This window comes from Furipterus horrens, unplaced genomic scaffold (assembly GCF_987537825.1).
Source record: "Furipterus horrens unplaced genomic scaffold, mFurHor1.1.pri manual_scaffold_5, whole genome shotgun sequence".
NCBI classification, from domain to species: Eukaryota; Metazoa; Chordata; class Mammalia; order Chiroptera; family Furipteridae; genus Furipterus; species Furipterus horrens.
Genome location: NW_028327175.1, coordinates 48706727 through 48719779, shown reverse-complemented (window position 1 = coordinate 48719779; position 13053 = coordinate 48706727). Strand labels below are relative to the sequence as shown.

Here is a 13053-nt window from a genome sequence, read left to right as displayed (position 1 = left end):
TAAATAATTTCCCCCGTAAGAAAGTGACTGTTCATCTTCACATTTTATTTCTTAAAGCTCCCTATCCACCAAAGAGTAACTTCCTTGACCACAGTGTACACCAGAAGAATGACCTTCCTGGGTTTATGCTAATCCATTTTACTTCCACAGGACTGAGAAAGGCAGAGAAAAATTAAATTTAAAAAGGGTTTAGTCCCCTCTGAGTGCAAATTAACTAACCAAGATAAGAAGTATAATCATTACAGTGAGATGCTATGGTATTTTTTTTTTTTTTTTGCTGAGCCTGAAACCATCCTGACCTGCAGCTGGCCTGAGAAGCCAGGTCAAGGGCCTGGAGCTGCTGGGGCCTGGACCATATGTTGGGTAGACCCTCCTCTGTCCCTCTTCCTCTGCTTGAGGGGGGCAAGTTGAAAAAGTCAGGGTCCTGAGAGTGTGCTTGAGTGGAGCCTGAGACTAACCAGGCATGACTCAGGAACCCAACATTCCAGGATGTCCCAGAAGCAGAACACCCTACCACCCAGAGTTCTGGCCACTCAGACAACCCCGTCCCAGAAGTGAGCACCAGAGAGCGGCCTGTTTTTAAAGCACTCTATACCTATTTAGAGACCTAAAATCAGTTTCTTGAAGATACCTCATACACAGAGGCCACGAACAGGCCTCATGAAATTGCTATCATCATTGTGCAGCAATTATTACGGTTAGCATAATAAATATACCCATTGGTTTGCCCCTAGCCATAACAACCCATGGAGGAATTTACAAATGTTGAAAGTAGTAAGTAATCCTCAAGGGCTAGTCTTAATTTTGATCTAATGTTACAAAAATTAAACAATACTTTTCCTAGGATATAATTTTAAAACTGCTGTAAATAGTGGAAAATACTGTCAAAATAAGAAATGCTTCTAATTCATTTCATTGTAACAAAGGGCTCTCAGTTTAGATTCTGCTGTTTACCAGCTACCATTACTTGTTTAACAGCTTCAAAATCCCTGTGACGGAGCCAGGCTCCTGCGAACAGCAGCCTGATGACAGACATGCTCATGTCCCGTCTTACTTGACTACATACCGTAATTTGAACTGTGAGCGAACTTCCCCGTGTTCTATTTGAATAAGTTCATTATAGCAAGCAATGATGCTGCTATTCTCCATAAATCTCTGAAAAACAAGGAAAGACAATACATGAGACATATCCAATTACTTCTTCAGGAGTTAAAGACACTGAACAGTTTTTTCTACCCAAGTAACTCTGTTACATAAGACAACTAGTAGAAACGATGAAATCAAACAGTTGTCAAGGTGTTTGAAATGCTTGTTTAAACGCATGAGAAGCAACAGAGCAGGAAATATTGTATGCTTACTTCCCTTTATAACGAAGGTGGGAAAAACTTCAGTTAATTACTGAAATGCCTGCGCTTTCTACTGCACTAATACAAGTCTTCTAAAATGCAACACTGGACATATTTGGTGAGTGCCACACTGAAAGATCTTTTGAGGGGAGAGGCCCTTCTTTGTTGCCTTCCTCATCTTCTGAGTGTCTATTGCATTCTCCTCCCCTGTGTCTGTCTGTCTGTCTCACACACACACACACACACACACACACACACACACACACTTCCGCTATCCAGTGTGGACGGCCTCTCCTTGAGGAACACCTTTGAAGCCCTGACTTCCCCATGTCCCTGGTCCCACTATTGTGGGTAGACGCTAGGGAGGATAAAGGAAAGAGGGAACATGCACAGAAAGAAAAAGAAAAATACTTTTTCTTTCTTTCTTTATTTTGGTAAAATTAAACATGGCTGGGTTCAGGATGAGCTTCTGGATTGGTGAAGACTCTATATCAGCCTATGAACATTGTTAGCTGATGTTTCATAAGATACAGAAAACAATCTGTGATAAGCTAAGTCTTGAAAATGTTGGAATAAACAGATTTAGGTTGGTTTATTTTAAAACAGAAACTTTAAAAGTAAACTATTGTTGTCTACATCTAGTTAGAAAAGCTATACATGTTTAAAGTGTATAATATACAGAAAAATATGAAGAAAAACCCCCAAACTACTGATAATGTCATAAGCAAGAGATAATGTCATAAGCTACGATGTCATTAATTTTGGTTTATTTCCCTTAGGCTTAGTGTATGTATGTGTTGTTTCATGCTATATTTTCACTTTCATATCTAAGAAATCATTTTTAATAAAGATTTTATTTATTTACTTTTAGAGAGAGGGGAAGGGAGGGAGAAGGAAAGGGAGAGAAACATCATTGTGTGAGAGAAACATCGATAGGCTCCCTCTCACATGCCCCCATCCAGGGACCTGGCCCGCAACTCAGGCACGTGTCCTGACTGGGAATTAAACCGGAGACCTTTCAGTACACAGATCAGCTCTCAATCCACTGAGTCACACCAACCAGAGCTAAGAAATAGTTTTTTATATTTTACTTTTCTTTAAGTTTAAGAATTTCCATTGTAGAGAAAAACAACTTTCTGTAGGTGATGGTTTCTAAAAACTGGAGTACTTTGTACATAATTGGTACTTAATAAATTAGTTTTGTAGACTAAAGATAATGGAAGATTCTAGTACCTTATCTTTTGGAGATTTTTAAAAGACTGTAGTTAATAACCCCTATCTCTGAAATGATTTGGGTGAATCAAAAGCAGTGGTCTCCAAACTTCAACATGCTGAGAAACACCCAGGCCCTTGGTTAAAAATTCAGATTCCTGGGCTCTAGTTCCAGAAACTTTGGCGTGTTTCTTTCGCACAGGATGTCTCAGGTCGTTCAATATGCTGCCATGCAATGCTGCGAATGTGCTCTGTGCGTTTTCGGGGGTGGGCGGAGGAGACAGGGTCTTCACTCATTTCTTAAACTTATTTGACCACAGAAGCCTTTTGCAAAGGAACACCTCTTAAGAGCTCTTGGAACACTAGTGTTCCACAGATAGTTTGAGAAATACTAACTACTTTAGTGGACTCAATATGAAGTTTGCCTTTTGACGTTGCTATCAGCATGAGTTCTGGCAAGCAATTTAGCCATTCTGGGTCTGTTTCCTCCTCTGGGAAAATGGAGAAAATATCCAGTTTCTCATTTGTTGATAAGGATGAAGCAAGTAACCTAGAATGGAGCCAAACAAAGAATAAATCTTAGCTCTCCATTTCTTCCTCAGGAAGCCTCTCGAGGGGGAGAAATGACCGGCACGCCTGACACATTGCGCTGCACATGGTAAGTGCTCTGTGAATCCTTGTTCAATTGAACAAGCATCGTTTCAAATATAAACAGAGGGACACAAAGGTTGATATAAAAACAGCTGCAATTGCCCTTTGCTAAGATATTGGTTTCTAAAAGCTCAGAGTGGACTGAGCATCAAGCAGTTGGCCATTTATGCAGAGCTACAGAAGCTTCAAGTGGAGCTGTTGAGGAATTTTTCATGGCACAGTTTGTTCCTGGATCCCCACTTAGGGACCCATAGTCTGAAGCACTGGCCAATTAGCTAGCAACACAGGGCAGAGTTTCAGCAGATGCTTTAACACAATCAGAACAACTCGGAGACGGGAAACAACCACATGGAAGGCAGCATCACCAGCACTTTCGGAAGGGTGCTTGGGTAGAAAGTTGCCAAAGAGAAGATTTTGTCCAAAAAAGGAGACCAGTCACCTGAAGAGCTGCCTCAGCTGATCTTGTGCCACAGTAACTCAGGAAGAAAAGCATTTATTTGTAGGTACAGTGTGCTTCCCTTGGGAAGAGCCCAGACTGTCTGGGGGCACCCTGACCTCACTGGCAAAAGGCCTTGATCAGGCCCAGGAGGAACGAACACCAGGTGTCCATGACAGGTCTCGTGTTTTGTGCTCCCACCAAGGGTTTTATTCATCATGTTGAGTGCGGGGAGAAGCACCACATCCAGACAGGGCAACGACACCTTCCAGAGCAGCACACACAGGTTGCAAAACATGGAGAAAGGAACAATGGAGCATTTCCCTCCTAAATTTTCTTAATCGCATTTGCACCTAAAGAGGGCCAGCTGCTTCCCCTAAGCCTTTCTGTGAGCAGATGTACAATCCCAGGATCACTCCAAATGACAGTCTCTACACCAGTCAGAGGTAGAACATGGAACTGAAAGCAAAATTCCAAAGGACGCTTGACTGCACGTACAGGGGCCCTCGCAGACATCACCCCCGGTGTGTCACTGCTGTCTTCAGCAGCGAGGCCCCAGGATGCGAGAACCTACGTCTTCACACTCCGAGGGGCCCTGCCTCAGACGTAAAGGACGACGCTGGGGCTGGGCTGGGTTGCTGCGGGGTGGCCCACATTAAACAGAAGAGCAACGAAACCTGTGGATGACCTTAGGTTGTTTCTCAGAAAATGATCTTTGTAAGTAAAGAAGTTTCAGGCTTCTTGACCAATTTTCCTTTTTCCATTCCAGAACTCAGAAGCATGGCTCTAGGCATTCCCATCAAGATACAACATGGAACAGCTTTCAGAACGAAATGTCCGCCCCTGATGGATGGAATGACGGACAAGACGGAAGTTGGGTGAGTGACACCGCTAACAGAAATGTTCATTTCTATGGCACACGTGGACCGCGGAGCTGCCTGAATATGTGACAGAGCACTGCTGCTTCCCCACGGAAGTGGGAAACAACCCAAGCATGCGACTGAGGAGCAATTTCTGCTCCTCTGTGGTCTACAACAGAGAGGATTTTTTTTTTTTTTAAACCAGGGATTGCAATGCACCATTAGTTAAAGCACCCAAAAGAATGTTCATAGTTCACAAGGCGCAAACAATATCCTATAGTTGAAGGAAAAGAATGCATAACACCATCTATTTAGGGTTCAGATGATTCCTATCAAGAGACCTGGGATACTAAGTCTGCCTAGTTATTACGGTTGTCGGTAAGTCTCCTCGGAGTAATCAACCTGCATTTCCAAGTTGAATGGCAGTTTAATTCATGTCGTTGCTCTAACAATTTGTGATTGAAACCAAGAGTTCACAGGAGGCTGTGCCATCCCCTCACGATCATGAGCGAGCCCTGCATGGGGACGCGTATAACAACGTGTGTGTACTGAGTCTGACTGGACTGATTTCAGTGAGATAACTTTGGGACTACAGAATTTTGACCTGATATAAGAAGATGTGTTTTTATGTCATTATGACGTTATGAGAAAAAATGGCTGCTCATTTACTATCCCCTGAGAACAGCGCTTTCCTTCACAGTCCTGGGGCTTAATGCCCTCGGCGCTTACCCATGGATATTGGCCTTTACTGTTATGGGAGAGTTAAGGATAACATACTTGCACCTGAGGGAGGTGCTGGGTTCATTGTCTACATACCCTGTTGAAGCCTGCGTGAAGAAGAGGGAGGACTGAGGCCTCTTCATGGTCGCCCGATCTGCAGCAAAGCAGAAAATGTGGTCACTCAGCAGATACAAATCAGGATTCCTCACACTGAAACATGGAGAGAGAGCAATGAGGCAACGTGGTGCTGGCTCTCAGAGTGGCTTCCTGACCAGCATGTGCCCATGGGGTGCCCGTGCCCTCAAGGGCCCTGACTCCCACATCTGACTTCCCAATGCAACAACAGAACAAAACAGTAAAGAGAGAACTCCAGCAGTGTGACTGTAAGCATCGCTGCAGGTGCGCGTGAGTGGCTCTCTCCAACGCAGTGCCGCCCTCTGGAGCTGGGGCAAGGGTATGAGAGCAGTCCCCTAAAGGGACAAGGGACGTGGGACATTCATCCTAGAGACTGCTGTTCTCTCTCTGCCGTCCCCAGACCTTTTAAAGCACAACCCATCCCAATCCCCGCCACCCCCAGTAGCCAAATGGGAAAGATGTGTCATCGCCAAAGCCAAGTTAGAAAGGAGGAAGAGAAAACAAAAATTGATCAGTGCCACTCATTTCATGGGCAGCTTTCTTATACAGAGCCTACAGTTAGTTGTGTCTCAGAACTCAGTTTGCGTACAAGGCGGGGATGTGGGTTGGTTTACCACGAAGACATGCTGGGCTGTCACTATTATGAGAGAGAAAAGGTTTTCCCGAGACTGAAAGTGACACATGATACATACCCCGGAAAACCAGGAAGAAAAATGGAGTAGAGGGGATTGAGTGGAGGAGCAGACGGAAAACAGGAAGAGAAACCCCAGTGCTTATCTGTGGCATAAGTTGTACAGGGAAAAGCTGTCTTCCCTAACTCCCTTTCTCCTTGGGAGCTCAAGGGCACACAGTGGCTTCTAAAGGTATTAATAACGTTCTATTTATTGTTAGTGTTCTATTTCATGAGCTGAGTGGCACAAACTCAACATTCATTTTTATTATTCCTCTCTTCATATATAAAATAATTTATTAAAACATAGGGAAGCAAGGTGAAAAGTAATAATAAACCACAGCAAACCATAACTTGTCAAGGACAAGCACACATTTCTGCTATATGAGTAGGAAATAGAAAGAATGCTTTGCTTTTGGGCCCATGGAATAAGCCAGGCTTGGGGAAAAGGCCATGAGGCCTGGTACGCTTCTGGTACCCACGTCCAGGGTCTCTGAGTCCTCAGAAGAGAAAACATATGAGGGCTGAGGAAGGATGACCGCACATCTCAGATTCCCCCACTCATTCTCCTGAGGTCCCGTGTCCCGCCAGGAAGGAACTCCTGAGGACAGTTTCTTCACTTTCCTTGTCCTACAGCCCATGGCAGGTATCAAAGTGAAGAGTCCTAACATGAGACTCAAGGAGTATCAGGTAAGGAGAAGTCTTTGGTTAGGCCCAAACTTTGAAGCCAGGATTCCCCCTCTGAACCAGTATGCTCTGGATGGAGTATTTCAAACCTCCCCTGGCTCAGGCTTGCTTGGGGGGAGGACCTAAACTCCTGTGTTGCTGGCCTGTCAGCTCCTTCCTTGCAGAATCTGTGCCATTTGCCAAAATGGGTCCTAGTCCAGTAGATCCTAGGAGATCCTAGGCCCTAATTAAGGTCTTATTCTCTCCAAAGCTAATGATGGCCATTAAATGGCTAAAACACATGTGGTACTTGCAAAGATCCCAACCATTGTAATTTGTACAAATGACCTTTTTCCTTCTATATCTTCCATTCTAAGTGCTGGCCATTTCAGACACTAAATCAGCAGAGCAGTTTCTCATCCTACAATCTCATACCTGCAGCTTCATCCTGCTTTCCTGCTTCCCAGCACTGCCATGCAACCTAGTCCTGTATCTAGCCACAGAACTGTCCCCAAATACATACTGCACATCCCTTTTCTGGCAGTGGATTTATAAGTGCGCCTCTGTTCTCATGCTACCATTTGTTTCTTCTTAAGTGAAAAACAAGCTTTCACCCATCTCTTCTCTTAAGGAAAAAAGATAAGCTGGAATCATGTCCTCTCCAGATCTCCTCCTCCGCAGATTTTCTATTCATTTCTAGCATATAATGAAGTAACCACTTTTTCCTGAGGTGTGTGAATATGTGGTAACAGCAATTAGACATGATAGACAGAAAACTTACAGAACAAAGGAACCCCCACCCCCACCCCCAAAGCAAGATCTAAGGTTGGTGCTGCAGGGCCGAGGACATGTCCATTCCTTTGCCAGCTGCAAAACTGGATCACATCAGACAAATGTCTCAGAAAGGACAGGACTATTTCCAGCAGGGGTGGGAGGTGAGCTTACGCTTGTGAAACTACTGCGAGGATCACCGTGTGCTCCGAGGGATTTGTGGTCCGGATCGACCTGCAACAAGAAGGTGCCAAGTCAAACCAGGTGACCTGGGCTTTGCTACATTAAACCAAAGTGAAACTGCTTCACACTGAAAATGGCATAAAAGCAAATCTTTCTCTAGAGAACAAGTCTGGTGGACAGCACCACTAACGCTGTATACCTGAAACTAACATAATACAGAATGTCAACTGTAATTTAAAAACGTTACGAAATTGTAACAAATGTACCACCCGAATGCAAGATGTTAATAATAAGGGAAAGTGGGAAGTAGGAGGTATATGGGAACTGTGGGAACTCTCTGCATTGCTGTACTGTCTGCACAGTTTTTCTGTAAACCTGAAACTTCTCTAATAAACAAAGTCTATTAAACTAAAAACAAAAAACAAAACAAAACAAAAAAACAGCGTAAATCTGAAAACACATGGAAGACAATAAAGAAAGACGCCCTCGTGGATTAGAACAATCTCTTTGTGTTATTTAAAAATGATTTTTTTTTAACTCCCAGGCAATTATCCAATAGGTCATATCTGCCAATTTTCCACTTCAAAACCCATCAAATCCCTCTTAAATTCCATGTTTTCTGATTGAAATTCCACTCTGCAAAACAACTGGCAGTCCTACAATTCTCTAGTTATCAGTCTGTACTTGGGGAGGTAATTGGGTTGGATCTTTCTTTCTTTTAAAACTATAGATAGTTCAGAAAGTTGACTGGCCTTATAATAAAACTGGAAGTACTCGCTGGTAGCTGGATACATAGTGGCGGTTTAAAGCATATTAAATGGTACACAGAGCCACCCCAATTTTCCAGTTGTCCTGTTGTTTGTCCTCAAATACTTTAAACAACTGAGTCATCAACGTGGGCTGAGAAATGTTGCAGTACGGCAACTGTCATCAATGTGAACACCTGTATCTAGTTAGTTTATTCCTTAGGAATTTAACAGGATTAAAACATGTAAGGATGTAGAATTTCGAGGTCAATAAGGTTCCTTAGAAAATGTGCTCTGAATGTTACAGCTTGGATTCTGTATTATTCTGGGCAGGGGTCATGAAACGGATAATTTTAATCGTTTCATATACTCAAATCTTAGTACAAATAAGCATGCTTGTTCTGACCCAGCTCCTGCGTCTGGCCTCTGCTTATGTTGAGATGGCTCAAAAGGGGACCACCATCTTCAAGAACAGAAGGCTGAGAGTTGTTTCTGAACAGTTTGTGAAACAACATGTATTTGTTTTTCTTTCTAGCTACTGGGATTTCAGACACTCTCCATTTTAACATGTTTGTACTACCGCTTCCCTAGGGACAGCCAGCTCATATTGCTTCATCCTCTTCAACTCCAGAATTTCCTGACCTTTCTTTAAAAAAATGTACCTTCCCCATTTCCTTTTCCTTGAGACCTCACTCACTGTGTGTGGGTGAAAGGCTTGAGAAAATGACCAGCCGCCTTATTCCTGGGAAGTGAAGGTTTCCCTGGTGGATGAGTGGCAGCTGAATGACAAGTACCTTTTCAGACAATGCCTTAACTCACTGTGAGGCAGGAGGAATGAGTCAGTAGCCCTCTGATGTGAGCACAGACTCCTTCCCATTCAGCACACAGAACAAGGCTTGGTAAGGTGAAGCTACACACATTTTCTACTTAGTGGCCTATTGAATTCTCAGCAGAAATACCAGTTAGCACCTAATGAAAAAAATGCAGTGTTTCAGAGGCGAGCTCTAGGCCCTAAGGAAACACTAAGCAGTCTCCTCTTCGTTCAGCCTCTTCCTCCCCAGTGAGGTGTCAAGGATAGGCTTCTGTGCTACATTCCAAGGGGCGGGCCTTAGGCCAGCGGCTCAACCACCACCATGAATAGCACTGGGCTGGAGCACACACTCGCTTAGCTTCTTTTGGGACTGGCTTCCGTGAGTTGGCTTGCTTCCTGCTGCTTTCCTTTTCTCTCTCTTTCCTCCAGAGGAACTGGTGTGGTCAGAGAGACTTGGACCTCCTCCTGGTTGGGAGGACAGGGCGGGAGTAGGGGGGTGTCCAAGGAAGTATGTTAAGCTGCGACCCAGGCTAGCTCAAAAGCCAGGGATCCTGGGCCACAGATGACAATAGAGGATACACGTCTGCTGGGAACGGGTCCTGGCGAACAAGCACCTGGGAATCGGGACACCCGCAGTGGGGCCAGTACCAATCAGACAGCACGTTAGCTTACCTGTCTTCTGAATTGCGCGGATGCCCCATGTTCTCTGTGCCATTAAGACAGAGCTACACTTATTAGGGAACAAAACTCCATTTCTTTACATTAACTTGAGATGGTAAATAAAGCTTATCTGCTAAAATGGGCCTTTGCCTGAATTCAAAGAATTCTTCCTATTTTTTTCTTTTTATATCCGAAGCCTGTGTTAAAGCATTCTGTGTATGTACAAAGGACTGTGGTATTTATACCACAAAATCATGTAATTAAATAAGTCAAGACCAAAGGAAAGTAGTTATAAAGGATCCAAGTCTACTCTGAAGATCATTTGAAAAGGAAAAATATTTCTAACTACTAAAAATATTCTGATACATTTTATTTATTCATATACATAATAAATTGGCAAGTATTCCTATGCATAAAGATAAAATTACTTGAGACCAGTTGGACATTTTAAAATAGGTTCCTTAAGAAAAATTCTTCTCTGGGAAACTGAAACCTGTCAAAGAATAGCAAAGTGATGGCCATGATGAGAAACTCCTCTTAATCCCCTGATTTCTTGTCAGGGTACAAAGGTTCTATGAAACCACGGCCCTACCTTTCATTTCATTTAATACTTTCAAGAACATTCCAGCTCCATATGTAATTGGAGTCTGGCCTAGCCTAGCATTTAATTAGTGACTTCTTCCTGTCTAGCTTCAAAGCATTCCACTTCTGCTAAATGGATCAGTTCATCCAGAGCTCACTCTTTGGACAGCACTTATTTATGAACAGGCATGCGTTTCCTCCCCAGAGTACAAGTGTTTCTGTAAACAAGTCGGAGGGGTGGGGTGGGGGAGTTGGATCCCTGGGAGATTTGCTGCTGCTGCAAAGTGGCTGCCTAGCTCTATGGCTGCTGTAGGATCCACCCATCTGTGTCAGGCAGGGAAAAATGTATATTTCACACATTTCTGATGCTCATTTTGGGACAGAATAATTAAGATTCAAGTCTCTGGTTTACATCCAAACCATATCTGTATAATAAGAACTGTATGAATTTTAATGCCTTTTTTGTGAAATATGAGCAACACTCAGGGGGAAAAATCCCAAAGTTTGCAGTGGCACGAAGCTCACGCCTCCAAATTCATCAGAACTCAAATGCGGAAAACTGGGAAAGGTGAGATTAACCTATAGGAGCTATAGCTTTTGTCACAGAAGTCTGAATATACTGCTTAGGAAAATTAACACATATTTTAGAAATATTTGGGATGGAACTAAAGACATCTACAGATGAATTTCATTTTAGGCTCTTAAACAGGCATTATTAAGAATATTAAGGAGGGTACCTGCACACAGCTTCTGCATCAAAGTTTCGAGTTTGTCTGTGATCGATTACAATAATTTCATGATGTTTATCTAGAAAGCATTCAAGGGCTGACTCCGGAGTCCGGGCAATGTTGCATCGATAACCAGCTCTGTCACAGGCCCACCAGAATCCATCACTCTGACTATCCTCCTTGGCAAAGATCAGCAAAACCTGGAACACACAGAAAACAGCATTGTGACAGAAATCATCACCCTTAGAGACTGTATTAAAAACTGGCCTATGATATTACTGATTAAAAATTCAGCCTCTGGAGGGAAGCTACTTGAGTTTAAATCCCAACTCCTCCAACTGGTTCTAGTGTGTCTTTGAACAAAGCATTTCCTCTCTTTGACCTACAGTTTCTTCACTGCCGAGCATGAGAAGAGCAGTGCCATGCAGGCTAGTTGTGAGACTTGAATGAGCACACAGTAGGTGCTCAATCACTCTGGTGGAGGTGGCATTTTTTTTGTGACTTTGTTTTTAAATAGATTAAGCAGTGAAATTATTACCAGGATAAGTAACACAGGTTAGACCATGGGTCACATGTACACCTGTTTGGCTCTAGTGCAGGTGGCTGTTTGCCTCACGGTACCTGGAGGCCGCCTATCTCTCTGAACTTAGCACTTAAATCCATATAAAGATTCAGGAACGGAAGGGAACTCAAAAAAAAAAAAAAAAAAAAAAAAAAAAAACCCTTCAAAAACTAATTCTAACACTCAACCCTCGCCAGACTCTGGAATGAATAGTCACAAAAATGTGAAGCTGCTGGAGCAAAGTTGAGCGCAGCCCTGCCCCTGGAAAGAAGGTAGCAGTGGTTCTCACCTCAAGCCCTCATCGTCCCTCCGGCAGCCAGAGCAGGAGACAGCCTCACCATCACCCGAACCTGTTCATTTATTTATTTGTTCACAGTCTATCTTCTCCACTAGAATTGAGCTTTGGGACAGCAAGGACCTACCGGCCTCCTTCTCTGATATACTCCTGAGCCTGGCACTGGGCTGGCATGTACTACTAGCTGCTCAGTAAATATTTCATGAGTGTGAGGATAACTACTTGTAGGGGTTTCTACAAAATGCAAGAGGTACTTACTATTAATAGGAATGAGACTACATCACAGCAACAGGTCCAAAAAGAAACACCTAATAATCTCATGACAGTGACAAAGCATTTAATATTTTTCAGTATGGGCCTCTGGCTTAAACAATTAGGAACAGAAGGGCAGTTTCTCAACATGAAAAGAATTTAAGCCAACAGCCAATATCATTCTTCATGATGAAATATTAAATATGTTTTATTTAAAATCAGAAACAAGGAAAACTGTCCAACTATTACAACTACATCTTAAAAATGTTTTGTTAATTGAAAATTGACAATATAAAAATAGAAACAATAGTATAAAAAAACCTAATGTACCCATTACCCAGCTTTAGCAATAACTAACTCCTGGCCAATCTGGTTTCACCTCTATCCCTACCCACTTTCCCAACTCTTGTATTACTTTTGCAAGTCTTGAATATCATTTCATTCACATGCATCTGTTAAAAATTTCAAAAAAAAAAAAAAAGACAATACCATTTCATATCTAAACCTCTCCAATAATTCTTTATCATTACATATCTGACTATATCATAAATGTCATTTGTTTTACACTGATTGAATTATTTCCTGTTTTCTCAAAGCCATGTTTCAGGAAAATTATACTTTTCAACATGATTTTGACATTTTCGTCTTAGCATGTGGCTTGAAATCACAAGCCACACATGAGGCAGCCACATTTATTCAGGGCCCTCTCTAGGCAAAAGTCAGTCACTCCTCAGTTCAGGGTGTTCTAAAAACTTCAGCCACAGAAC

The 13053-nt window shown here is 42.8% G+C and overlaps 1 protein-coding gene across 1 annotated transcript in view; it reads right to left on the bottom strand.

Moving 5' to 3' along the window:
* Positions 1–13053, bottom strand: part of PDE8B (phosphodiesterase 8B) — a 249015-nt gene that overhangs the window by 99021 nt on the left and 136941 nt on the right. The window contains exons 3-6 of the mRNA XM_090276403.1: positions 11187–11377; positions 7642–7701; positions 5322–5379; positions 1067–1155 (exon numbers count right to left, since the gene is read on the bottom strand). Coding sequence (XP_090132529.1) covers positions 1067–1155; positions 5322–5379; positions 7642–7701; positions 11187–11377 — 398 coding nt within the window. The remainder of the gene's footprint in view (positions 1–1066; positions 1156–5321; positions 5380–7641; positions 7702–11186; positions 11378–13053) is intronic.